Genomic DNA, 27455 nt, shown 5'->3' on the forward strand with positions numbered 1-27455 from the left:
TTTCCACCCAGACTTCTCATCCTGACCAGGCTCCAGTTCTGGAGTAGACTTCCAGCCACAGGCCTTGGATTCCTGTGTCCTTGGGCAGGAACTAAGTTCTTTTTGATTTGTTCCCTACCTTCTTGGTTGGCACCCACTTCACCAGACCCTCCTCTGTCATTGTCTTTGTTCCTCCTCTGTCAGTGCTCAAGAAGCATTCTGAGGCCTTAGGTCTGGCCAGGGCTTAAGTAGCGTGCGTGCAGGTAGAGCCTCTTGTGTTACAGGGGATTCCAGACAGCACGCAGGTGGCTTCTTTCCATGTGGCCTTCAAACCAGTTACTCAGAAGGAAAGAGGGCCAGGAGTGTCCCCATATCTAGACTATGAATTGGTTATCTGCTTTTCCCATGTCTCTCTCCTCCTTTTTCTGCAAACAAAGACACTTTCACAATTGCAAGATAAAGAAATAATCATTTTATCGTGCATCAGACTATTTCATGGGGCTGTTACAATGGCAAGGGGCCTAGTATAAAAATTAGAAGATGGGGTAGGGCAGCAGAGGGAGTAGCAGCATCCAGAGCTGGGGCTTATCCAGCCCTAGGTCTCAGAGGACATCATCCTTGTCTTGTGGAGACTAGTGGAGAGGGTTTCGGGCAGGACTTGGATCCTCTGGCCAGCTTCCAGAGTGGGTGGGCTACATCAGGCATGTGCTGGTTCTCCCCTCTTTATTTGGGATGGTTGGGAGCTAGGTGTGTCCAAGGAAGCTCCATTTTCCTGTGGTTGTGGGTCCCTTTGGCCTTTGAGGTGCTGGCGGTGGTAGCAGTAGGGCTGGGCAGAGCTTCCTGGACTCTAGTCTGCTTTACAGAGGTTATACCCTTGAGAAACCCAGGCTGGGCAGCTTTGAGAGAGCCCCTAGGCAGGTGGAGAGGTGAAGCCTGTGAATAGACACAGACCCTCTTACTTCTAATCCTAGGGACAGTATCTTTAATACCAGCATCCAACCTGGGCCTGCCAGTCCCCTGGTTTTAGCAACAGGGTTTGGGGGTAGAGTAGAGTGGCTCTGCCCTGACTCTGGAGGGGGAGGGTCTCCCCTGCTTCCTTTGTCTGGGTCTGGCCTCTGCCAATGAGGGATAGCATTTTCCCTGGCAGTGAGCAGACAGCTGAACAGAGACTGCCTGAGGAGCAGTGAGCCCAGCTGGTCCTCTGTGGGGACACTTAGTGGGCTCAGCTTTCATCCACATCAGAGCCTGCCCGCCCCAAGATTACCCCTCATTCCAGTGTGGCTGCAGCATCTCACTTGGTTTTGGCCTTCTTGGATGGACACTGAGCAGAGAGCTTGGCTGGGGGCCAAGCGGTGTTGACCCTCTTTTAGTGAGGGAGCCAACACCAGGAGGCACAAACCACAAGGCCTGGAGGAGAGTTTCTACCAGAGCCCGTATTCTCAGTCTGGGACTTTGAATTCAGACATGGAACCCTGGATCCAAGACTTGGGGTCTGAGAATCTCTAGTGGGGATCCCAGAGCCCAAGATCTCAAACCAGGAGCTTGGAGCCCCATTAAAGGGGCAGCTTGGAGACTGGGCCTCCAACAAGCTCCGCTGGGAGTTGGGAGCCCTCTTGAGAAGCAGCAGTGAGGTCAGGACAAATCTTGCTGTGTGTGTGTCCTGCTCATGGAAGTTTGGGCTGTGCTCCTGCCGGTTTGGCTGGGGCCAGGCCCGGGCTGCTGGTGCTTTCTCTCGGGGACTCTTATACAGTGCCCAGGGTACCCGGGGGCAGGGGTGCCTCAGCAGCTGACACCTCACTTCATCAGCCCTCTAACTGTCCACCGCTTCCCTCGGAGCCTGTTGTGCTGCTTGGAACCAAGTGGCCGCTGGGTCCAGCCTATAGTCTGTGGCTCCTGCTGCCTCCTGGCCCCTCTTCTCTAGCTGGTGCCCGCTTCCCAAGGCTCAGACCCAAGGAGACCTGCAGTTCCTTGGCTTCAGGGCTCTCTTCTGGCTGTGCCTCTGCAGCAGCTCGCTCTGGGACCTGGCTGAGTGTTGTCCCCAATGCTGTGAGATGGGCACAAGCATGTTTGTCTTTGCACATCCCAGGACGATTGTGATCACCCTATGAGCTGGCCCAGGATAGGGCCTAGAACATAGTATTTACTTAGGAAATGTGGTTCAGTGAGGGAAGTAATGGGTGGGAAAGGGCTTTTTAACTGGCTGGTTCCTGTGTGTGTGTGATCTCCATTCTTCCTCTCACAGAGGAACGGCACCGTGAGGAGACACACATAGAGGTGTCCCTGCAGAGGCCCGGCTGGGACCTCTGATCCAGGATGACAGCTGGTGCCTGGGAAGGACCAGGGACCGGTAGCTTCCCCTCTTTGATGGGGAGGCTGCGTGGGCTGGGCTCCAGGGCACGACTGGAGCCTTCTCTGGCCCTTGTCTCACCTGCTCTTCCTGCCTGGAAGTTCCCACAGAGACTGACTGACCTCCAGCTGCTCGTGGAGGGTTGAAGCGAACCCTTTGCCCTTGAGCTGGCACCTGCCCTTTTCCAGGGGACTTGAGAGACAGGGCTACCAGGCCGAAGCTGCCAGGGGCCGGGTGTGTGTATAGGGGTACAGCTTCCATCAAGATGGCACTGGTTTCCCCCTGCCTTAGGGCCACCTCCTTCCCGAGATGGCAGGGTAAGTCGGCATGTGCAGACACTCCTTGTCACCCAGCTGAAGTCTGCAAGTAGGAAAACAAATACGGATAGCACCCGAGTGGTCAGCAGTGGCCACATGTGGACAGCCAGAGGCATGAGCAAAGGTCCCTTTGGTCAGTAGCAGCCACAGAGGCCCAGGCTTCAGAGAGGCCCTGGCTGGTGCGCTCGGGGCCGTCTGCCTGCTTTCAGTAATAAATAACATGAGGACCCAAAAACCAAACCAAAACAAAAAATACAACCAGTATCTTTTGGGGTAGGTGCAGGGGGACTTTTTAAATTACCGGCCTTCCCCGGGCTGCAAGGTGGGTGCGGGTGCCGCGGTCACCGGCACGTGTGCAGCTCCACCAGCCGCTGGCACTGGCGGCACTTGACGAAGCAGCACCAGTGGAACTTGCAGCTGCAGCGCTCGGCCAGCTCCACCTGCACCGTGTGGAAGCCGCGGCCGCAGCACAGCAGCTCGCAGCCGTCGATGGCTTTGGACGTCTTGTTGCACGTGCGGCCCCGCGTGCCCAGCACGCCGCTGCGCATGTCCTGCTCGCAGAAGTCCGGGCTGGGCTCTAAATACACCAGGTCCTCATCCGTGTGCGGCTTGAACTGCGCGTTGCGCGGCACCAGCGCCCTGGAGGAGCCCACGCGGCGCGGCTCCACCTCGGTGGCGCCGTCGAACTTCTCCTTCAGTGCGTGGCCCACCTGGCGGAAGGGCGGCACGGCTCGCCAGCACGTCTTTACCTCACAGGAGCCCGACACCCCGTGGCACTTGCACTCCACCCGCATGTGTGTCAGGATAGCCTGCAGGGGGCGGGGAGGGGAGAGGGCCCATCAGGAGATGGAAGGGGTTGGGGAGGGGCCACGGCGGTGGGGGTGCCGCTGGCGGGGCCGGGGAGTGGGGGAAGTGCCACAGAATTGGAGAAAGGTTGACTGTCGTGCATCCAACAGAACCTGCTGTACACCGGGGGGGCCAGTTGAAGACACTGTCCCTGCCCTTGGGGCACTTGGTGCAGACGGAGGAGAAGCATTTCAGAGGGTCTAGTTACAAAGGACAGTGAGTGACCAGTGGCAACATGGGGGAGAGCACGGCTGCACCGAAGCTGCCCAGGAGCCGTGGGGAGGATGTGTGGAGGAGGCACGTGGTCTGTGTTGACACCACGTTCATATCCTAGCTCTGCTGCTTCGAAAGGGTGTGTGTGTGGACACAGACTTGTGGGTGGGCGTGTCAGGGGCACATACTGCTCTGTGATCCCTGCCCACCTGGCCGCTTCCCCACCCGCCGCCCCTAACCCGCTGGCCCATGGGGGGTGCTGGTGCTGGTGGGAACCTGAGCAGGTGTTCCGTGTGGTGCACGGGGGCGGTGGAGTGTGCGGGGCGGGGGGGTCCTGCAGAGACTGCCCTTGCCCTGACGGTGATGGTGGCAGGGGATGTGCTGCACTACCTTCCTGCCAGCCTCGTTGTTGTGGAGGTTCATGAGGGCGCGGCTGGACGACGCCCCCTTACTTCTCTCCCGCACGTCCACGAAGGACTGGGAGAAGGCCACGCCGTAGGCGATGTTGTCCGAGCATCCTGACCACTGGAAGCCTGCGGGGGTGGGGGGTACACCGTGGCCGCAGTGAGTGGCGGGCAGGGCCCAGGTCCTTGCCCGCCACTCGCCCCCTTACCCCCTCCGACACTCACCCTGCGGGCTGACCCCATGCACCGTCCGGTCACAGCCACACTTCTCCAGCTCCCCACTGCTGCACGCCCGTGTCACTGCAAAGGCCACACCTGCCGAAGAGATGGCGTACACGAAGGCCGCCTCCCGAGTCCCTGTGGGAGGCAGAGGGAGGGCAGGGCTGGGTCTCAGTGCTCTGCCCCGCACCCTCCTTGGTCAAGGGGAGTGGTCCATGGGAGCCCAGGAGGTGCCCCCAGCCGCTGCCCTGGTCCCGCCCAGACCAACCATCAGGTTGCTCGCCGCCCTCCAGCGCTGCCTCCGCCCCCGCAGTGCCACGCTATCTCCCTCTCGGATGAGTCCCCTCCTCTGGGCTCACACAGCGCAGTCCAGCTTCAGTGCTCTTACCTACCAGGGGACACTGTTCTCACAAGCTCTCTGGGAGGTGAGTGCTGTTAGCGTCACCACACGGGAGACAAGACAGGCTCGGGAGGTGAGCTGACTTACCAAGGCTGGAGAGCAGAGCCCGGCCGCCAGCCCAGCTCTGGCTTTCTCTGAAACCTCTGCTCGTTTCCTGCTGACCCCTCAACTGGCCCCTGGCGCTCTGATGGGGTCCCCTGCAATCTCGCCGTGGCCCAGCCCTTTTCTGCTGAGGTCGTGTTGCTTCCTGACACCTTCCTGAGGGTCTGTTGTCACGGCAGCAGCCCCCACTGTTAACCATGACCAGTGCTGAGGAGAGGGTGTCCTCTGCTGCCGGGAGCCTTACTTATGTCCATTTCACAGATGGTGAAATGCCAGTTTGGGGAGGGGATGTGATTTGGTCCCAGGCACCCAGCAAGGAAGTGAGAACACCAGGACCCAAACGTGGGTCTGTCCGCCTCTGTCCCTGCTCTTCCCCTTCTGTGCTGTGACTTCTTGGCGGTTCTATTTTGGTGCCTGCCCTCCTCCCCTGCCTGAATGGGTGTTTTTATCCTCCTAGGAACTGTGTCTCGGGGTGTAGCTGCTGTGGAGCCTCTTTCTGGGGCTGTGGGTGGTGTGTGTGTGTGTGTGTGTAGTGCATGTGCACATGGCTGGCTGGGTGTGTGACCAGACAGGCCCTGCTCCTCTTCTAGGCCCTGTGAGGGCCTCTGTGTTCCCGTGACTGTCCTCCTGTCTCTTGCTGGAGTGTCTGTCCGCAGGAGTGGAGGGGGGCAGGGTTTGGCCCCGTGGTTGGCAATTACCACTGTGACACCCAGGCCTGTGCTTTCGGCTGCCCCTGGGAGCAGTTGCCGTGGTCAGATGGAAACAATCACCTCCTCTGTGCCCGTGTCTGTGGACGGGCAGCAGAAGCCGAGCCCTGGGATGGGGGACAGCTCGGGCCCCAATGGCTCAGGACGCCCTGTTCCCTGTCAGCCCTTGAGCTGGGGCTACGGCCCCCCACCTACTCTCCACTGCCCTCCCTCTGCCCTGGCTTGGCCATTTTGGGCCAGCATCAGGGGCCTTGGCTGGAGGAGCCGCCCGGGCCTCGACAGCCTGGGATGGAATCCTCTCCAAGTTAATCGAGGTTAGTAGCAGGATCATGTTGGTTGGTTTTGTGCTGTGGCTGCCCAAAGAGGGACGACTTTAGTTTCTGGTATTTCTGGTATTTCCAGGCCTGAACAAGCACAAATCTTTGCCCCAAAGACTAAGGGGGGAAGGGCAGGCGGGAGATAGGGACTGATCGGGTGGCCCCAGCTCTTGGCTGGGTGTGGTCCTTACTTCTGTTTCTCCGGGCTTTCAGGCAGCCCCTGGTCCTCCCGATCCCTGGGCTCATCTCCCCTGTGTCCCCTGAGTGCTGGTAGCCCTGGTGTGCAAGGCTCCCTGTGAGTTTGCCTTATTCCCCAGACCAGCGGCCATCTACTGGGACTCCAGGTTGCCCTTGCCCTGGTCTCGGGAACAGGACACTACGGTTTTCTCTGCTTGGGAGTGGGCCTGAAGGAAGAGATTCTGGAAGGAAAATGTGAATGGCAAGAGCAAAGGCTTGCAGAGCGCTCACTCTGTGCTGGGCACGGCCTGAGCACTGTACGTCACTTATATACTCTGCACACCAACCCAACGGGGTAGGAACTTAGTTCTCGTTTTATAGACGAGGAAACTGAGGCACTGAGGGGTGAAGCAACTGGACCAACAGTACCGAGCCAGGAAAAGTAAATCATGGGACTGGTATTCTAACTCAGGCAACTTTCGCCCTTGACATTGTCTACATGCAGGGCATCTCTTCCCACCTCCTGTGTGTGAAGCCAAGAAGGGCTTTCTTAGGTCCACCCTGAATATCATGTGCTGTAGACAAAGCCTGGTCCGTTTTGTGGGCTCCTCCCTGGGGGATGCTGAGCAGTTGGCCTGGGCTCAGCACAGGAGGCCCCAGAAGGCCCGGAGAATGTGGCCATACCACCATGCCCCCAAAGGCCCACAACAGTGGCTCTGGCAGTGTTTTCCAGCTCTGGGTCCAGCCCTTCAACTCCAGGGCTGTGGCCCTTCCTGGGTCCCTCCCTTCTGCCTGGGTGCCCAGGCTGGAGCCTCGCTCACTAGGGGCACCTGGCAGAGATAGAAGGGGCTAGCGGCACGCCTGCAGGCGTAGCAGAGGGAGGCCCCGTGTGTTGTGGAAGAGAGCTGCGGAGGTTCGCCTGTTCTAGCTGCACCAGGGACAGACCTGGCTTTGTCCTCCGGGGACATCAGAGCCGGTGGTAAGGCAGAACTCTCGAAGGTGCCAGCCGCCTCTGCCACCTCCTGCCTCTTCCATAAAAGCCATTTGCCACAACCGACAGCCAGCTCCTTTCTTCCTACTCCCCGGGCTCCAATGTGCACCCTCTGGGTCTCACCTCAGGGCCATTTTCCCAAAGTGCAAAGGTGGCCCAGGGCTGGGAACTCAGGGTTGTCCTGGGGACCCAGGAGTAGCTACCCTTTCTAAGGGCCTCCTGAGTGCCGGGGCCTTTCCATGTGCTGTCCGTGGCTCTCGACAACTTAGCACCCGGCTCTCTCCAGCTCTGCTCTGTGGAGGAAGCAGTGAGGCTCCGTGGCCTGTCCAGGGTCCCTTAGCTGGTCAGCAGCTAAGTGGGAACAGGAACTGAAGGCTGTCTGACTCCAGGCCCATAGCCTTCTGAGCCCATCATGTGCGACGTCTCTCCCAGATGTTGGAAGGAAGGACATTGAGCGGGAAGTTGGGAGGAGAAGCCGTGGGTGCTGAGTTGGACTGGAAAGGAAGCCGTGGGCACCGTGATCCCCTGGGCACCAGGCAGATATCCTGGTGAAAGGGCCGTTCAAGCATAACAGTGTTTCCAAAGCAGACCCAGCGGGAGTCCTAGCAGATGGGGCAAGACAGGCACTGGTCTCTGAGGACACTGTCCCGGTCCTTTCCCCTTCCACGCTCCCAGCCTGCCTTTCCAGTTTTCGTTGTTTCTCTTAGCTGCAAAAGCTCACCTTTCCTTGAAACCACCTCTAGGAAGTCTCTTGGGATTTAAGAGACCATGTAGGACAGGGGAAAGAGTCCATTAAGACTCTTAATAGTGGCGAGACTGTCCTCTGTGAGCCTCATTGTCTCCACTCTAACAGGGCAAGAGAGCGCTGCCCAGGCAGGCCAGGCCCGCACTTCGCCCACCCCCCTGCCCACCGTCTGGGACTCCCAGGGCTGCCCGTGTGCTCGCCGGCCTGCCTGCCTTGGGACCAGAATCCGGCTGCAGGTCTCATCTTCTAAGTGTCTTGCAGCCAGACTGGAAGCTCCCAGGGTCGGCCTGCCCCCCTTCTTCTCCTTTGCCTGCCCAGCACCCAGCACAGGGCTGCGCACAGAGCGGCCCTTGACACAGGTGAGTGCTGGGAAAGGGTCTAGATGCTCAGCCCGTAGGCCTTCGAGCTCCTCGCTCAGCCACTTTCTAGGGGTGTGATTTCAGTTTCCTTGTCCACAGAATGGGGCTGATGGTACTGACCTCAAGAGGCGGCCATGGGACTCCACTGAGGTGAAGTACAGAATGTGCTTAGTCTAGTCCCTGGCACATAATGGGCACTCGAGACCTATTTTGTGATTATCGTTGTGATTAATGCCATTTTATTCACCTGCTCACAGATGTCCTAGGGCACTGACCCTCTGAGGGTCAGGTGGTTGCCTGCATGTTTGCCTTCGGGCTGAGAGCTCCCTTAGGGTAGGGACGTGCCTTGCTTGCTCCCTCGCCAGACATTTGCTGATTGCCCGCTGGGAGTCAGGACCGATGCTCCGCACCAGGGATACTGAGGTGGGTTTGTCCTCAAGGAGCTCCCAGGGACAGAATGTCTCTGGGAACCCACCCCAGCCTACCTGGAACTAACTTGAAGACCCCAAAAGACTGGCTCTGGAGGTCACCCGGAAGGAAGGCCTGTTCCCACCCTCATGGGGCCCACCATGGTGCCAGGACTGGGGGTCAAGGTGAGAGCAGAGGTTTTGGTAATTCACAGCCTCAGACCAGAAAGCCTTCACATCTTAAATCCAGTCTGATGTTACAGGCAGTAAGGAGTCTAGACGATGTTAGACACACGGGCGGGAAGGTGGTCCTGGGTTTGAATCCTCACCTTGCTTTGTCCAGTGCACTGCATCACCTCCCAACCATGGCAGCCAGAGGCCGGAGGGTCTGAGGGCTCATCAAATACCCTCTCCCAGGACAGGCCTCTGTCAAGGTCACAGAATGGAATGGGAGGAGGCCCGCAGAGTCCCGGCACTGCCGCAGATGGAGGGAAGAGAAGAGTTTGCACCGCTTTTCCTAGCTCGCCCGGCCATGCTCCGGCCAGCCTGCTCTGGGAACCCAGTATGGCCTGCGCATGACCTTGAAACTGCCAGGCTCTACAGGGCTTCACCTTCCCATCAACACGTATTCATCAGTTACCTAATCTGTGTAGATGCTGCGCTAGGCTCTGGGACAAAGCGTGACTAAAACATACAGAGGACATCCCACATCCGGTCCTTAACCCCTGCTCAGCAAGAACTGCCACCTGACCCCATTCTTGGCTGCCTCCAGTTTCTCCTAGATTTTTAGTCGAGAGCATACAGTTCGGCCCTCAGTCACACACTGTCCTCATTGGTGACTGTAAGCTCACATCTATCTCCTCTTAGTTGGCCAGGAGCAGGGTGACCTCTGCTGCTGGGGGTCTTAGTGTGCAGGGCTGGAGGCTGGGAGACCTCAGGCAATGTCAGCCTTGGGGGGCTCTGGGAGGCAGAGGCACCATCTCTGGCTGATGGGAATCCTAGGAAGTGGGTCCTGGGATCGTCCCCACTTTATGGGGAAGATGCTGAGGCTCGGAGACACCACCACACATCCCAGAGACATTCTGTCCCTGGGAGCTCCTTGATGGACCTTGTCTGAGATCTCAGAGCTAAGAGTTGGCAGGTCCTGGAGCTGGGTGGGTGTGTCAGCACCCTCTGCTTGCTGAGCCTCCCTTCTTGGTGGTAAAGTGGGGGACACCACCACACATCCAGTTGTTGTGAGGGTGATCTGATGCCAGATAGCACACAGTGGGCTGTCAACGAATGGGGTTCCTTTTCTTATCCAAGGGATGACATGTCTCCTGGGCCTCCTCCATGTCTGAGACTACGACCCCAGCCAGACAGCTCATGAATGTGGGCACCAACCCAAGCTCACCCTTGCCATCACCCCAAAAGCTGGTGGCCTCGCAAAGGGCCTGCCCAGCCTGGCTGCTGCCGTTGTGGCTTTCCCCAGTGCCAGCAGCTGGTGAGGAGAAGGGCTCTTCTTGGGTCAGGGCGTACCCTAAGTGCTGCCACAGGGTGTCATGGGACCTTCCTGACGGGCCCTATAAGGTAAGCACACGTGCTCATCTCTGTGATGGGCCTGTGCGCTGTGGCTCGGGATAACACCACTCACCCAAGGTCACCCTGCCCTTGCCCTTCCCGCAGCTGCCTCCTGAGCCCCGAACCTTCCGAGAGCAGCACCTGCTGATGGCCAAGTCCCTCTTGCTCAGCGGAGACAAATTAACACTTCCAAATGCAAGAGTAAAGAGATGGATGAGCGCAAAGAGCTCAGACCCTGCCTCCACAGACAGGCCTGGTGTCTGCTTGGTGCCTCCGGCCTGGTGGGTGGGTGCCTCACTTGGCCCCAAGGAGGCTGGATGCTCGACCAAGCCACTCAGACTTTAGTCTGGACCAGGTGTCAGCCAAGCCTGGTAGGGTTAATTCTCAGTGTTCCCAAACTTGCTGAGCCAAGGGTGGGCCCTTCCTTGGTTCGTGCTGCTGACACCAGTGAAGAAGGCACTTCTCCATGGGGTTCTCCCCCTGCTTTGGGCCAGTGTGGACCCCATGCCTCCCTTTCTTTGCCCCTTTGAGTCCTTGCCCTGACTTGCTCCCCCTGAATGACATCCATTGACTGTCTCCTCCATGCCAGGCTCTACCATATACTGGGAAACAGGTAAATAAGACAACACCTTGCCATGGGAAGGGCTCATGCTTTAGGGATAGGGGAGTGGGGGAAGGGACAGGCATTACAGTTCAGTCTAAAAGATGTAATGAGGGGTGCCTGGGTGACTTAGTCAGTTAAGCGTCCAACTCTAGATTATAGCTCAGGTCGTGAGATCAAGCCCCACATTGGGCTCTGCACTAGGTATGAAGTCTGCTTGAGATTCTCTCTTTCCCTCTCCCTCTGCCCTTCCCGCCACCCTGTGCACCTGCACACTCGCTCCCTCTCCCTCTCAAAATAAAAATAAAAGCAAAAGGTGTAATGAAAGTTATGTGAGCACTAGTTTAGGCATGCATGTGTGTGTGTGTGTGTGTGTATGTGTGTGTGTGTGTGTGTATTAAGGGGGAGGGAGAGAGAAATTGATGAGGCAGATGGGTTAAAATGTGGACAGTTGGTCAATCTAGGTCAAGAGTAGTATGGGAATTCATCACAGGAAAAACCAACATACATAACGGAGAGAACGTACTGGGGTGGCCGACGGTGGGGGTGAGGAGGTGGGTGAGATGGCTGAGGGGCGTCAAAAGGTACAAACTTAAGTGACAAAATAAGTAGGTCATGAGGATGTCATGTGCAGCATGGGGTCTATGGCTGATAGTCCCATGTTGCACATGTGAAACTTGCAAAGAAAGTAGATCTTAAAAATTCCCATCGTAAGAAAAAAGATGTGTCATTATGTGTGGTGATCATTTTGTAATATATGCAAATGTGGAGTCATTATGCTGTATGCTTCAAAAGAATATAAAGTTGTATACAAATTATACCTCAATACAAAAAGAAATGTATCACCTACAGGTGAAAGAATTTTTTTGGTAAATTTCCTGTAAGTTTGAAATTATATCAAAACAAGAAATTACCAAGAAACCCGGAAAAAAAAAAAAAAAAAAAACGAACCCCAGCATGAGCAAAGAGCTTCAGAGCCCAGAGGAAAAAGCAACTGCCAAGTTGTAGGAGGTAGGGAGAAGCTGGGGGGAGGGAAGCATTGAGCTGGCAGAGAAAGAGGGGTGAATATTTAGGGTGGAGGCAACAGCACGTGCAAAGGCACAGGGGCTGTGACAGGGCCTGGCACAGGGAACGATGTGTGCCCCTAAAACTCCAAACACGGGCCTTCCTGTGCTTAGAGTCTGCAGTTTAAGCCTAGTATTTGGGCCTCGTCGAACAGTGGTCCCCAGGCTCTGGCAGTAGCACCATTGTCCCGGGGAGATCCTCCATTACCAGGCTATTTGCTGGGTCTCTGCTGCTTCCCCGGAGTAGCAATATTCAGTAATGCCAAGCATGATGGTGCCTTTTTGGCTTCTGCCAGCTCCCTGGAGAATTGCTTCCAAATTTCGATCACAGTTGGTTTCCAACAACATCCAAACGGTTTGCCACGAGCCCAGCAGCCCTGACTATCCAGGGCCACAGGTGCCAAGACAAAGGTTGGCCCAGGCAATGCCCTCCTGCTGCCTGGTGAGTCAAAGGGCCCCGTGGATGGTTAGTAGCTCCGGAGTGTCAGTTTCATGCTCAGGAAGTAGAAAAAGAGGCAGCTGGTTTACAGCCCTTCCTCGAGGGCAGCAGATTGACCCAGTGACCTCTCAAGGAGCCTTCCAGTTGCACAGAACGTTCCTTCTGCCCTGCCCACCTTCCTCTGGCTTAATGCCTTCTCATATTTCTCATCTCAGCGGAGGGCCTAACTTCTCAGCAAAGCTCTCTCCGAGCACCCAGCCCTGGCAGGGGAGAAGTCTACCCTCGTGTTCCTGAGGCTGACCCCCCATCACGGCATCTTCTCATTATGGGTGACAGCAGGACCCTGGAACTGGCCTGCATGGGCCCCAGCCCCGACTCTGCCACTTGCTAGTTCTGTGACCTTGGGCAAGTTACTGAACCTCCATGTGCCTCAGTTTCTTCATTTGCAATATGGAAGCCCATCTCCAAGGCCAGAGGACTTCGCATTTACTTAAAACGGGGTCCGGTCCCTAGTTTGTGCTATGGGTGTGGAAGCTCCTTCCCCTCCTGGGCTTGCCTTGACTGCTTCCAGGAGGACAGAAGCGGGTTGCGGCTCTTGCTTGGTCTCAGAGCCGGGCACGGTAAGGCTGTCCACATGGCCTCCACCCAGGAGGCCAGGGGTCAACGTCAAAGCAGCATGGGGTTGGGAGGTCTGGAGCCCCAGGTTCACTCTCTGAGAAGCTCTGGGCCAATCCATCCTTCTCCCTGCCTGAGCCTCGGTTTCTTCCTTGGTAGAATGGGGATGGCAGCTTGGGGACTGAAGCACTATGGACGAGAGAGAGACCTGCACCCACAAGGAACAGCACCCTCCGCGCTGGCCTTCCCACCCCAGTCCCCACCTGCAACGTATGCCCTGGCTCCAGCCACGCGCTGGTTCAGCTTGCTCAATGACAGCCGGCTCCCGAGCACCTGTCCCCCCTGCCAGGGAGCTGCCCACCCCTGCCCCTCCCGCGAGCCCCTCCCTCACCTTGCGTCACCACCTTGCCGAAGACGGGCAGGGAGTCGAGCGTGGAGCAGTTCCAGCGCCGGTTCCGGAACTGGTACTGGCACTCCTCGATGGCCAGCTGAGCGCCGCGGCGCACCGAGTCCATCACCTCCAGGTTCCGCTTGCACATCTGTACCTGCCTCTGGATCAGGCCCTTGAGCTTCTCGCATGTCTCCTCCTCCGAGATGCTCCCCACCGAGGACAGCTTGGCCAGGTACCTGGGGAGGAGGCGGTGGGGTGGAGTGCCCTGTGGCCGCCTTCTCCTCTTGCCACTGCCGGGACCGGGCTGTGCCCAGCCCAGGTCTCCGGGAACCAACTCATCCCACTGACTGGTCCTGGCAGTGACTTCTCTCTGGATCCCGAGACAGGCTCCCCTGCCTGGCTCTTGGGGCCAAAGAGGGAATGCTTCTTGCGTAAGAAAGCCTCTGCCTCCACCAAAGCAGGCTAGGCACCAGGAGGGACACCAACAGAACCTCCACCCCAGCATGACCCTGGGGCTCTGACCCTGTTATGTCCCTCTGGCCTTGAGGCTGAGACCACTCCCCTGGTATGTCTCTCTCTCCCCACCTCCAGGCAAGGATCCTGGCCACCTAAGCCCAGCCCAAGCCATGGCCGGCAGCATTCTCGGGTACCAGATGGAGGCCAGCATCAGGGCTGCAGCCGGGTACTAGCACAGGGATGGTGGCCGGGGAGGAGGGCTTAAAAAACACTGTGCTATGCTCTTCCCTCATCCCCTTGAGTTTTTAACAGCCCGGAGATGGGGCACCAATGCTGGTTCCACCTCACGGGGTTATGACAAGGACCACAAGCTAGGTAATGCACGTCCGAGGGCTCTGGGACCAGGCCTACGGGGAGCAGGGGGCTCTGGACAGGAGAGACCACAGCTGTTCATTGAACACCCACTATGTGCCACGCACAGTGGCCGTCACTGCTTCCTGCTGCATCCTCGCCCCCAGTCTATGAGGTGGTAATTATTATGCCCATTTTACAGATTCCAGCATGAAGGCTAAGAGGGTGACACAGACAGCAAGTGCCAAAGCTGAGCTGTGAACCCCTTCAAGCCCCATGGGCCTTCCTCCTGCCTGTCCTCCCTGGTGGGTTGAGGGCCAGGCTCTGCCGCGTGTGAGGACAGACCCTGTGTGGCCTGGGCTAGAACGCAAGGGAGCGGGAAGCAAGATGCAAGAATGCTCAGCAGGAGGGGAGCAGAGCTGGGGAAAGGCCCTGTCAGGAAGGAGCCGTCCCCATCAAGGGAAAGAGATATGCATTAGCTGAATACCTACTAAGTGCCAGCTATGTCTCGGATAGGTGAAGGGTCACCTGACTTGTGAGGGCAGATCTAGATTGAAGGCCAGGTCCAGCAAGCCTACGACTGGGTTCTAACCACAGGCCCTCAGCCTGTCCCCCCCTCACTAGCATCCTTGGCCAAAGAGAGCAAGTATCCAGCTGTCCCGTTCTCTATAGTGAACCAGCCTCTCCCCTCCTCCTAACCCCTCCTTCCCCATAACTTGGCTAACAACCCTGGACTGGGACGGGGGGAGCTTTCCGGAGTAGGGGGTAGAGATGCTGTTGCTCCTATAAGGTAAGCTGCACGAATTTCTTGTCCAAAGAGGAAGGCCACCACCCTCCGGGACTTGGTTTTCTCATCTGTAACATAGGGAGGTTACCCCTGGTTCTGGCTAAGTCACGGAACTGTTATCAGAGCAAAAGGGGTCCCGTGTGTGAAAGACGTTCTGACCAGGGGTCCGAGGCAGGGGGGCAGGAACTGGCCATTTGTTCGCTGAATGAAACGAATGAATGGAGAACAAAGAGAGAAGTTCTCAGAAAGCCCCACAAGATACGGCGCATTTTAATGATGATGATCCTAAGCATCACTCACTTTGATGGAACTGCGGACCAGGCTAAGCACTTTACTTACATTATTGCATTTATCCCCTCAGCGAGGCAATGGACTCCTATTTTACTGAGGAGGACACTGAAGAACAGACAGATTAAGTAGCTTGCCTTGTGCCCAAGGTCATTCAGCTAGGTGGAGCCAGGACTTGAACCTGGTTTTGCCTGGTTTCACAGCCTGTGCTAGACCCAACGTTTTTTTTTTTTTAAAGATTTTATCCATTTGACAGAGAGAGAAATCACAAGTAGGCAGAGAGGCAGGCAGAGAGAGAGAGGGGAGGAAGCAGGCTCCTTGCGGAGCAGAGAGCCCGACATGGGGCTCGATCCCAGGACCCTGGGATCATGACCTGAGCAGAAGGCAGAGGCTTTAACCCATTGAGCCACCCAGGCACCCCGACCCAACATTGTTTTAAGCGGCTTGAGGACTAGACCTGAGCTCTATGGGCAGAAGCTGCTGGGAGCTGGGTTTGCTCAACCTCAGGGTGCTGGTCAAGGTGCAGCCCGTGGTCTGCCCGCTGGTAGTGGGGCTTCCCTCCCCACTGGGGCGTGTTTGAGCGGCGGATGGATTCTGTTTGTAGACATGTGGGCTGGACCAGAAGAATGGCGCTCAGATCTGACGGGGCCAATGTGCGGGGTTTGATGAAAACGCAGGGGCCTGGGTCTCCCTCCAGGTGGGGCTGGGTGGGCACCTGGGCTTTTCGCACGTCCCCAGGGGCAGCTGGGAAGCCAGGCTGGTCCTGGATGGCACTTTAGGGGAAGCTCTTGGCTAACCACCCGTGATGCCTCCTTCTACCCCCGAGAGAGATGTGATTCTGGGACCCCTGTTCCTCCTCCCGGTGGCATCAGCTCCCCTCCCCCAACACCCCATTTGTGGGGCCTGAGTCTAGCTTTCTTTATCTAGAAGTCGCTTGCGAGCATGGATCCTCTCCCAGAGCGCCGCCGCGAGAGAAAGCAATTCCACGTGGCTGAGGCAGCTGGCTCTGAGCCGGGCACACGGCAGGTGTGACCAGGAGGAGCCCCCCCTTCCCTGGCAGCACAGGTGAGTAGGAGGTAGGTGGTCTTGGGCTGAGGCAGTCCAACCTTCCCTTCCTCTCCCCAAATTCCTTGCCTCCTGGGAGACCTCCCCGTCTTCTCTACCATGTCCCCTCTAGGGGAGGCACAGAGACTGGTAGGGTCGGGGAAGAAGCCTGAGCCTCCCAGGGGGGAGACAAAGGTGGGAAGATGGTTGAGGGGCGCAGGGAGACTGCATCTGGACAGGAAGGGGGCAAACTTGGCTCTTCAGCCCTGTATGGGGTGCTCCTCCTGCCTGGGCCAGCTGAAGAAAGGGCGGCCCCCCCTGTGGAGCTAGTCCCGCCTGGTGCTCTTGGCCTGCAGGGGGCGCCAAGAGCCCAGCGACTGGCCAGGGGCCAGGTCCATACTTGGGAGGCCGTGAGTGAGGGGACAAGGAGTTGGGCCTCAAGTTGGATCCTTCCATGCTCAGGCCCAGGCCTGACCTCTTGGATAAGGATGGTGGCCCCTCTTCCCTGAGCGATACGGGGGTACAGAGCTGGCCTGTACCCATCTCAGCCCCTGTCCCCTCTGCGTCCTGCCAAGGGGCCAGGTCAGGCTATACGGGCTCCTGGCTCCTGGTGAAGGGAGGTATTCAAGGGCAGGGGAAGCAGGCTGGGGAGGCCTGGCTGAGCCACCAGCCCACAGTGTGACCTTGGGCAAGTCCCTGCCTACTCGGAGCCTGTTTTCATGGGGACCATAACCTGGCGGGTCTGTGTGGCCTTTCTCACTGTCTGAGGGGCAGTCCTCCATCTACAGACCGGGAAGGGGAGCTGTCCAAGCCTCAACGGCCTTGGGGGGGGGGCCCAGCCGGGCTGGTAGACGGAGCCCCTATCGATGAGTGAGAAATGAAGTCCACCCCAGGAACTGCCCACCGCTCTCTCCTAGGTCCGGACTCTGCAAGGGGAGGCGGCCTGAAATCACAGTTACAGGGCTGTAGGGGAGCTGTGGGCTGCCATGGCCGTGAGTCACCAAGACAGCTTCCAGGAAGAAGCCGAGAACCCTCTTCCGCTGAGGAGCGTGCCTGCCCCATGGCCGGCACCCGAGCCACCCCCCCGGCCCCTGCCTTCATCTGGCTCAACAGCTGTCCCCTTCCATGCCACAGGAGGCACAGCTCCACCCCACCCGATTCTGTCAGATCCCTGGTCTCGCCCCGGAAGGGCTGGCAGGTGCGACCGGACATGCAGCTGGGAATGGGGTGGACAGACCTAGAACCCCAAGCCCTTGCCTGCGCTGCTTGTCTGGGTATCTGGTTTGGGTTTGGGTGCCTAGCCTCATGTTACAGAGGAGCAAACTGAGGCCCAGAGAGGTGGAGGGTCTCACCCAAAGTCACACAGCCAGTGAGTGACACGGAGCTCTGTCTCCCCTGTATCTCAGTTGTGAGTCTGCCCTGTCTGACGGCTGGGGGGCTGACACTACCTTCAGTGTTTGTCCAGCCCATGGCCTCCTCTTTGTCCGGCACAGGCGAGGCACACAGAAGGAGTTCAGTCAATGCCTGCGGTGTGACGGACGGCTCTGTCCCCCTCTGTCACCTACTGGCAGAGTACTCAGGGTAGGGAAGGGCAGGGGTGAGGGAGTATGTTGGGAGCTGCCTTTGCCTCCCGCCTGCAGTGGGCTTGGAGAGGGTCAGGGGTCAGGCACAACTGGTCCTGGGGGCCTCAGGATTCCCTTCCCTGCATCCTAAGGCGGCTCAGCCTTTCCCCTAGAGACCTGTGTGCCCCTCGATGACCCTGGAGCTGGGCCGGGCTCGGATGTTGGCTGCACAAGCCATTTCTGGAGAGCTGGAGAGCCAGGCCTGTGGAGGGCCTCAACCATCTCTGCCTCTTCTCTCGTTCGGGTTGCCTTGCCCCAATTTAGGCTTCTTCCTGCCACTGCTGAGTCCAGGCTTTAGCAATCTGCCACCTGCTGCCCCAGCCGCCCAGGACTCTCACTGCAGCCCTGCCATCGATCAGGTTACCCTAGCAGCCCAGGCCACCCCGGCTGCCACTGCCAGCCAGCTTGTGCCCCCATCTCCTCACCCGGGGGGCTGCAGGTCCTGCAGGCTTCTCCCAGGAGGCCATCCCCGCCGGCCCGTGCCGCAGCCTTGCAAGGCTGGAGGGCCCTGGCCCTGCCAGGGAGATCAGATCCTCTCAGCCACCTGCTGTTTTCATTAGAAACTAAAATTAGCTGGGCTTGTCCCAAGCTTTTCCAGGTTTGCTTGCTTTTTAAAAAAAATATACAAATTCCTAGAGGAAAATCCGCACTTCTCTGACTGCTCTCCAGCTCTCACTCTGCGCGTCCAGAGGAGAGGGGACGGGAAATAGCTGGGGTGTTTGGGAGGCCAAGCAGATCAGTGTCGTGGGTCCTGGCCCTGCGGGTGTCCAGGTGGGGGCTGGGACGCCAGCCCAGGCCTCTCTGCCCCCTCCCTCTGGCCTCCCTGCCTGCCCGGGCCACATTTAGAGCCTCCTCAGGAGTGGCAGTGCCTGGGACACCCGGGAGGAAGGAGGCCAAGCAGGCGGGAGGAGGAGCCGGAAGGAGCCGCAGCGGCTGCCCAACGGCGAGCCTCCTGGGGTGACAGGCCGGGCGAAGGCACGTGTGCCACAAACCCCACCCAGGACCGCGTTCTCCCTGGGGGTGGCCAGTGCCCGCTTCTTCAGGTCGTCACCACACCCCTCAACTCTCCTTGGGCCTTCGGATGCTTCTGCATGCGTGGTCTCCGAATCAGGCTGCCCGCTCCCCAACGTGGCCCTGTCCTGGAGACCTATCCTTCCGCACGGCCCGCAGGGTGGCGCACTGTGCAAGAGAGATGGCGGTCAGAATCCTGGCTGTGTTCCTGGAGGCAAGTCAGTGAGCATCTATGAGCCTCAGGGTCTTCCTCTGTAGAATGGGGAGAATAATCGGTCTCTCCTCAGGAGGCTTCAGCGGATTAAGCGTTCACACAGCAGACACTGCTCCCCTGTCGGCAACCTTATTATGTTATGTGGTCAGATGGCCATCGCTGTCCTCATCAGGACTACTGCCTGGAAGCCCCTTCCCAGTCCCTTGAGCTGGGCCCCCTGCTGGACTGCAGATCCATCCTGCTCATTGATCTTCTTTGGCTCAGCTCCCTCCATGCCCCTAGACCTGGGTTCGCCTGTCTGAGGGAAGGACATGCTTCCACTAGGAAAGGGGGGTCACTTCAGTCCCCATCCCGACTGCAGAGCTTGGACGGAATCTCCTGACGGAGCCTGCAGAGCTAAGGGACGTGTGCCAGCGACTTGGCCCCTTGGACGGACCCTCCAGGGACCAGAAGTCCGAGAGGTGGGATGGGGGATAAGGTGCTGTTAGGGAATCAGAGGCTGGGACAGGGGGGCCCAGAACAGGCTTGCTGTGCCCGGGGAACTTGGAAGCCCTTTGCAGGACGAGGCTGACTAGGCAGGAGGGACTGGATGTCCCTGCCGCCTGCACCTCTTAGACAGCAGTCACCCGTGTGAACACATCCTTGGTGCAGCTGTGGGCTTGGCCAGGAGCGTGGCACCCCCTCCGTGATTCAGATTCCGGGAGGCATGTGTTCAAGGCCACGCAGCCCATCAGGTCATTCTGGCTCCTACGCCCAGGCTTGCAGATCAGGGCCCGGAGATGGCCCCAGGTACCCAGGGCCTGACGTTTTGACAATGACCGTGATTTGAGGAAGGTGGCTTCATTCTTCTACTGCTGAGTCCTGCTGTAGTCCCTGGGCCACTGCAAAGGCGTCCACCCTGCTCTCAGGAGCAAGGGGTACTCGGGAGGGAGGTGTCTCAGTGGCTGCAGGGCTGCCTCGATGGTATGCGGGCCCATGGTCTCAGCAACCTCTGGGCCCATGGAAGGAGTGGCTGCCACTGGCCTGGGACCCCAGGAGGGGCAGCCGGGGAGGAGGGGCCGGCCTCGGAGACACGGTGGTTGTGGGGTGCTGGGGGCGGTTCCCCTCTATCTTCTCCGCAGCCCCGGCAGGACTCTGGAGTCCTCGATGCTTGGCTCAGGTCCCAAGGACCTTTCCTCAGTTCAGGGGAATGAAGACCTTTTCTGGAGCTCAAGCCCCCACTCCTGTAGCTCAGGCCACTCTTTCCCCTTCTCCCTGTCTCCTGGCATCCCTAGTTCTTTTGCTCCTGATCTTCAGAAGTCCTTGCAACCCAATTTTAAAAATCCTTTTGCTTCCAGTTTCCATTACTTCCTGCACTCTGGTGCCCCAGCTCCCTCCATGTCATTCCCGAGGGCTCCGTGCCCCCTCTTCCTGTGTGGGGGCCCCTCTCCCATCTCACAGTATGTGTTCCTGGGCAGTGGGTGACTGACTCAGGCCCAGGACGTAGGCACTCAGACCTGAGCCCGGATGGCCCCAGAGCTGTGCCTAGACGTGAGACTTTCCCTTCTCTCCGTGGGGCAGGTATGATGGTGGGGGTGAGTGGGTGTCAAATTTCGGGCTCTTCCTGACCTTGCCTTGCCCCCTCATTTGGCCATGGAGAGCTTCTCCCTTGCAAAGACCCACCTAGATCTTGTCCCCAGAGCCACTGAACCACTGAACGGTCCTCGCTAGCCCGGCTGCGGGAGCCCACGGGGCAGGAGCCAGGAGGAGCGGCTAAATCCCCAGCTGAGCTGTCCAGGTTGGGCGCTGGCTTCCTAGAGTGGGGCTCAGGCTCTGGTGGCTCCAGGCTTCCAGTGAGTTCCTTGGCTTTGGTGGATCCCTTCTGAGGGCCCCATCCCGGATGAGCCTGTGGTCAAACCGTCACCCTTATCCCAACGAGGCAGCAAGGACAACTTTGGTTCCTTCCTTGCTCCATTGCTCATAACCTCCCACAGAGGATGACTGGTGAGGGTGTGGGGCTGCAGGGAAAGTTCTGGAATGACGGCCAGGAGACCTAGCCTGGAGTTCCAGCTCTAGCACGAATGTGCTGTGTGACCCCACGTCCCTAGCACGGTGCCTGGCCGAGCACTTGACAGGACTGAAAGGGGCTGAGCAGGCATGGCCCTGCTTAGAGTTTCAGTGTCGCTGGAAGGGGTTGAACAGATAATCTCCAGAGACCCTCTGAACTCTGAAGGCCTTGACTTGGTCCTCTGTGCCTGGGGTGCCAGGACTTCTGGGCCTCCCTGACTCAAGAGCAGTACCTCCGTATTGCCAGCCCTCGGGGAAGGATTCTTGGAACCCAACCCTGCCCTGATAGGTCCTGTGTGCAAACAGAGGGAGAAAGAGGGCCTGAAAAGACCATCCAGGAGTCGCCGCAGAAGAGGCCCCTGGAGTTTCCCTGGAAATTTCCCATTGCTTCTAAGGGGCCTCTCCAGATTGCCCTTGTGGGCTGTGAGCGGCTGGCTGTAGGAAGGCTCCTTCCCACTCTGATCACATCCGTCCCGCCTCCCCACCTTCCTCCCCTCGCAGCTCAGACCAGGTCCCCTCCACGGCGGCGGGGGTCACCACTTGGTCAGGGGAACTTTTGGAACATAGTTTGGTTTCAAGTTTGCCAGGAGATGGGGGAGGTGGAGAGGGTTTGGCTGGGGAAAGGGGGGAACCGGTGGGGTCACAGCAGGGGGCGAGCCTTCTCCTGGGTTTGGCTGAATCACAGAAGACGCAGTTCGGAACTCAGAGATAAAAGCTGGCAACTTGTGAGGACATCTGGACCGCAACCGTGGGGTCCCGGCTTCACCTTCCAGCTGAGCTTGCTGAACAAACGGGCGGCGGCTGCACTGAGCTCCTCTGTAGTAGGGGTGACCGGAGGGGCCGACAGTGGGCAGCTGCCACCCCCTTCCGTGGCTCCCCCGCCAACCCCGTGCCCCGTTGGCTCAGGCCAAGCCCTTCTTCCCAGAGGGAGGAACAAGAAAAGGAGGCTTGGCGTAAATGCTCAGCTTTGCAAACGCACCCACAGGGCCCGAATTGGGCGAGTTTCAACAGGTTTGGGGAACACTGTCTTGTCAGATGTTTGCTGCGTTGCTCAACTGCTAATCCAGGGCTGAGGGAAGAAAGTCAGGCCACAGCAGACAGCTGGGTGGTTACCGCCACTGAGTAAACCCCTCGGGCAGAGCCTGGGCTCAGGGCCCTGCCACGGAGGGTGAGGGGGAGAAAGGGCTTAGCCAGGCTCCAGGGGGTGCGCCTGGCAGGGGAGCTGAGGGTCTCCAGAGCAGCAGCCCTATGGGTGACAGGCCTACGTCCCGACACCCACTTCTGCCCCTCTTAGCATCACCTGAGACTCATGGGTTGTAGAGTGAAGCTTCTCTTCTACCTGAGATCTTGAAGATGGGGCACCTTTTGGCAAAAACTTAAAGCCCTCTAGAGTGAACAATCCCTTCTCTCCTTTTGCCATCAGGTACTGACTGACCACTGGATCTGTCAGACCCAAGCGGGCACAGGGACTCTGAGAGCCATCCGGGCCACAACCTTGGCTTTCAGGTGTTTATAACCTCATGGAAGTACGAGCCATGCTATTGGACCATGGTTATATATAATATGAAACAGTCTTCTAGGCGGGGGAATAAGCACCAGGAGATAGGGACATGTGAGAGCAAGTCAAGTTCAAGTTCTGCTTCTGATTTGCATAATGTCCTTGGGGGAGTCACCGCACCTCTGGGTCTCTGAAATGGGGCTGCAAAGAATACAGACTCCTCCAAAAGCAGGGAGAGGTTATGGGGTTCTAATAGGGTCATGAGTGTCAAAGTGCTTCGTAAACCTGACTCTCAACGAGAGGTAATCTTTCCCCACAGGGGACGCTTGGCTCTGTCTAGAGCACCCGGGCGAGCTCAGCATCTGACAGGTAGAGGCCGGATGCTGCGGAACATTCTGCAATGCGCAGGAAGGGCCCCAAATATCAATGGAGCTGTTCAGGAGATCCTGGTGCCAACTACGAAGGGACGTGTTGGTGACTGGTCTGATGCCCAGAGCAAGGGGAGAAACTCCAAGAAGTGGGGTTTACTCTTTAGAAGAGAGGAAGGGACCCTTTGCAGTTGGAGGTTGGGGGACACTTCCTGGGGGAGATGGGCCACACCTTTACCTGTGGGGCCCAACACTGCACATCTGGGCAGGCTCTGCCCATCCCTGGCTCAGTGAATTGTACCCAGAGTGCCAGGCCTCACTGTGCCCACGGTCAAGGGGGTCACTCCCTCCACCCCGTTGCTGGGCACATAGGCACACAGGAGCTGGGGCCGGAGACGCACACCTGTGGGGAGTAAGATCCAGTGAAGGTGAGATGCCACCAAGCCGCCCTGAAGGGCGTGTCTAGACGACACTCTCTGGCCACCAGGATCTGCTGGGCTGGACGTCCCTGGCTCTCTGAGGCCCGGGCAGGGGCCCTGGTTGAAGAGCAGGGAGGTGGCCTGTGGGAGAGTGCAGGATCCCCACAGAACGGTTTGGGGTACACAGGGCTTGGGAGCAGCGCCCTGAAGGCCCGTTCTCTCGGTCATCCCTGTAAACAAGGACGTGGTTTCCCCATCACCGCAACAGCGACCCTCAGTTTCCAGTGGCAGCCATGGGGGCCACTTCCAACGGCGTGCCTGGCAGGGCACTGGGCCGCTCTATGTGTGTGTTCACGCTTGCCTCCCAACTGCCCAGGGGTGGGCGCCACTTAAACAGAGGAAGAACCCGAGGCTCAGAGAGGTTAAGGAACCTGTCCGTGGTCACTCAGCCAGTCAGGGATAGACCAGGGATAGAACTGCGGGCTCTCTTGGAGACTACCTCACCCTCATCGGGGGTCTCTGCTGGGGCCCTGGCCCAGCGCACTGCTGCCTTCCTTCAGGAAATCGACAGTCATGAAACCCTAGCTGATCTATTCCCTGACTCTCCCTGGTACTTCCACTGGGAGTCCAGAGAAACATGCTGAGGCTGGGGCCCAGGGGGCCAGAGAGGCTCATCCAGAACCAGCCAGCCTGGGGCGGGGGACAGAGCAGCGACTGGAACCCCAGCCTCTCAACTCCCAGCACAACCTGTGTCGGAGGAAATGTTCGGGGTTATTTCTGAGGCCAGCTGTGGCAGAGCCGGGCCTTCCACCGACGGACTGTTCTCATGCATCCATCCCCCCGTCGGCGGTAGGAGCTGCCGCAAGCTGTCAGCTCGCCCGGGGTGCCAGACACAAGTCTAATCAACAGCTTCCAGCTTCTCTGGGCTTGCCCAGGCCTCAGGCTGTGGAGCCCTCCCAGCTCTAGGCTCCGTCCTGCCCAACAGCTGCACGCAGCGGGGCACCTGGCCTTCCCGCCAGGCCACCCGCCCTTCTGAGACAACAGACAGCACCGTCTCCTGCAACCGGCCAGCCGGCTGACCCTGGACTGAAGTCTAACGGCAGGTACTGGAATGGGGATGGACACCCAGGCACGCCCCCGCTGAGAACACTGCCCGCCATCCTCTCAGGGCCAGACCTCCATGGTGACTCACGCGGGAAAAGGTAATGCCCGCTACCATGCCGGGATGGACATCTGCCTGCCCAAAGCTTTTCCTTCTAGAGGCAGCTTTTGGGTCAGACGCCCCTGCCGTTTACTAGCTAGGTGACTTTGGGTGATGACCTTCGTGATTCCCCCATCTTCCCATCTGTGGACGGGGATTCAGATGATTTATTTAGAGAGTACAGTGGGAGTTATTATAATGATGACTATTCTTGTCATGATTCTGCCACCTTTAGGCCAAGTCCCCTCTGTGACTGCTCTGGCTCACACTGAACCCTTCCTCTGATGGCGGTAGCTTGCACACTGTCCCACCCATCTGTGGTTTTGTTTTGCTTTTTATCCAGACCCCAAGGTCCTTAAAGGCCAGGCTGTGATGCTTAGTTCCCTCTGAGCCGGCTCAGTCCCTGTCCCAGGGATGAAGGCTGCTAATTATAAGGCAAATGATCCGGTCTTGGAGTGTGCCCAGAGATTGCTTCTCCATCACTGTCTCTCTGGTTTGGTAGGGGTCCCGGGAAGCCCCTCATTCTTCCTGTCTCGGGCTGTGCAGAGACCCTTGGTTCGGAGCCTGGGGTGGAGCAGAAGTGAGCGGGGTCACCCAGAGTCCTGCTTCGTGGCAACCTGAACCATCACCACTGCAGAGAACAGGTTTGCCAACCTCTCTTCTCCCTCCGGGGCCGCCCCTCCTCACCACGGCCCCAAACGGCGATGCAAGCCCTAGAACTGATCTGTTGGAATTCCCCATGGTTGGTGTGACCCAAACTGGGGCTGCCTCTCCGGATGGGATTTTGGGCTTAGATGTGGGGTGGGTGATGATACCACCTGGGCCACACCGGCTCAACTTGGGGACGGCTTCAGGGAAGCGGGTATGTCACTGTCTGGGAATCAGCACCTGGGTTCAGGTCTCCGCTCTGAGTTTGGGTCAGTAGCTTCCCCTCCTGGGGCTTGAGTTTCCTCATCTGTGAAAGGAGCTCAAACCCTCGGTGCCTTTGAAGGACGTTTCACTGTGGATGTTGCTCTCTTCTCTGAAGACCTGGGTTGGAGTCTGGAGCTGCCACTTCTTTCTCCTTTTCGTAGCCCATGGTGCTTGGGGGGTCACACCTCATCCTTGCTCTTTCTGATGCTCACGCTCCCTTTGGAGACCCTGACTCTGAACGCCTGCTTTCAAGGGTCAGCCCCAGATCCCCCCCAACCCCCAACCCCGAATCCGAATCAGCTCCTTTCCTCAGCTCGGTGACCTCGTCCTTGCTCAGAAGGATGGCCTGCGGGTGTCATGGGGGGGGGAGGGGTGGTGCCCTGGTTTTTGCACACTTTGCCACTGCCCCTGAAGTGTTAATCAAATTAAGGCTCCAAGAAAAACACAAGCTCCACGGCCACTTTGGGCTGCCTGGGAGTCGCTCGCTCTCCCAACAGCTGGGAGAGTTCTACATCACCTCCGTCCCCCCAGCCCTGGGGGGCTCTGACCCCAAGGAACACACTCCTTCCAGCCTGCAGGGACCCGGCTGGCCACAGTGAGCTCATAGCAACAGCCATTGGACACTCAGGGCAATTTCATGGGAGATATTTGTTCTTTAGTCTTGATGCAGAGAGAATTTTTTCCTCTCCTGCTGTCTCCATGGAAACCCCAGCTACACTGTTGGCTATCCCCCTTCCCACCTCATGCTTTTCAGATCAATATTGGAGCTTGGCTCCCCACTGGCTGCCCACAGCGGATGGGGGCAGAGCTCTGGGCAGAAGGGACTGGGGCCAGGGTTAAGCCTGGGGCCTGGGGAACCCTCACTGATGGGGGTGATGAAGAAGGACTTAGAGTCTTCCTGCTTTCCTGTTCCTCCACTCACCAAAGCTCATCCCTTTGGATCCCCCTCCCTCCACCTAAGACACCCCCCCCACCCCCAGTGAATCTTCTGTCCTTTCCCAGGGAGTCCCCTGAGCCAGGGCCTGCAAAGGAGAAGCAGACAGGTCACCGGTGGTCACCACCCCTCTCTCCTTAGGTGAGACACAGGGAGGTGGTGGGTTGTTGTCCTCTTCAAGTGCTGGGAGGAGTTTCTTCCCGCCCCAGGGAAACAAGGCCAGCGCCCGCCGCGGACTCTCCGAGGCCGGGTGTCCTCGTCCCTTCCTTCCTTCTATCCCTGGCTCCCGCCCCCCAAGCAGAAACAGGTCCCTGCACGCCTCCAGCCCAGCCCGCAGCGACGCGCAGCTCGGCGCGGGGAGCTCGCTCCTGGACTTCCCGGGATTAACCTGCTATTATGAGCCAGAGTCCTTCCCCGTAATGGGCTTCCTCCGCGACCTGTCAGCCGAGCCCGGGGTGCGGACCGAGCCGCGCACCCCACCCCGGCCGCCGCCCCGCGCTCGCGCCCCTCGCGCTCTCGGGCGCCCCAGTCCGCCTATGGGTGCGGACGCCGCCGCCACCCCTGACGCCTCTGGGCTGGGAGCCGCACCCGGACAGGAGGGGTGCCCAGAGGGAGGCCCGGGCCGTGGCGGCGGCAGCGGAGAGGGCGAGCGAGCCTCGCGTCCCGCCGCCAAGACACCTGCCGGGCGCCCCCGCGCCCGCTGCCCCGCGCCGCCTGGCACCGGCCGGCTGCCCCCGGGGCCTACCCCGCCCCGCCCCGCCCGGCCCAGCCGGGTCCCGGCCCGACTTACAGCCAGTTGCTCGCGGCGGCCGAGAAGACAGCGAAGACCAGGAGGCGCAGCGAACGCAGGCACGAGCGGGGACTCATGGTGCCGCCGCGGGCGCCCGGCCCCGGGCAGCGGCTCCGACCGCGGGGGGCCTCCCGTCGGGGCGGCAGGTGGGCGCCCCGCGGGCGGGCTGGGGCACGGCGCAGGGCGCGGGCCGGGGCGCGCGCGGCGGGGCTCTGCCTCCGTGCCTGCCGTCAGCCCTGCCCGCTGCTGCGCCCGCTGCCCGGCGCGGACCAGACTGTCAGCGCCGCCCCAGAGCCGGGATGCGGCGGCGGCGG

The 27455-nt window shown here is 59.0% G+C and overlaps 1 protein-coding gene and 1 long non-coding RNA gene across 3 annotated transcripts; one reads left to right on the forward strand and one right to left on the reverse strand.

The window, feature by feature from the left end:
• Positions 1 to 436: 436 nt before the first annotated feature.
• Positions 437 to 27455, reverse strand: WNT4 (Wnt family member 4). 2 transcript variants are annotated; one of them, XM_045063930.1, is made up of 5 exons: positions 27142 to 27455; positions 13201 to 13436; positions 4332 to 4463; positions 4093 to 4235; positions 437 to 3353 (listed from the first exon to the last, which is right to left on the reverse strand). In XM_045063930.1, exons 1-5 carry the CDS (start codon positions 27216 to 27218, stop codon positions 2985 to 2987), a joined length of 957 nt encoding a protein of 318 aa, XP_044919865.1. In that variant the 5' UTR covers positions 27219 to 27455; the 3' UTR covers positions 437 to 2984. The 2 variants fall into 2 exon arrangements, with proteins under 2 accessions (XP_044919865.1, XP_044919864.1); XM_045063929.1 differs by having other exon boundaries at positions 437 to 3452; positions 27142 to 27453.
• LOC106004112 lies at positions 13316 to 18391 on the forward strand. Its single transcript, XR_006601683.1, has 3 exons — positions 13316 to 13432; positions 16010 to 16147; positions 17044 to 18391. It is a non-coding gene; the product is annotated as an uncharacterized LOC106004112 (long non-coding RNA).

Source organism: Mustela putorius, unplaced genomic scaffold, assembly GCF_011764305.1.
Source record: "Mustela putorius furo isolate JIRA1106 unplaced genomic scaffold, ASM1176430v1.1 tig00003853_pilon_pilon_pilon, whole genome shotgun sequence".
In the NCBI taxonomy this organism is placed as follows: Eukaryota; Metazoa; Chordata; class Mammalia; order Carnivora; family Mustelidae; genus Mustela; species Mustela putorius.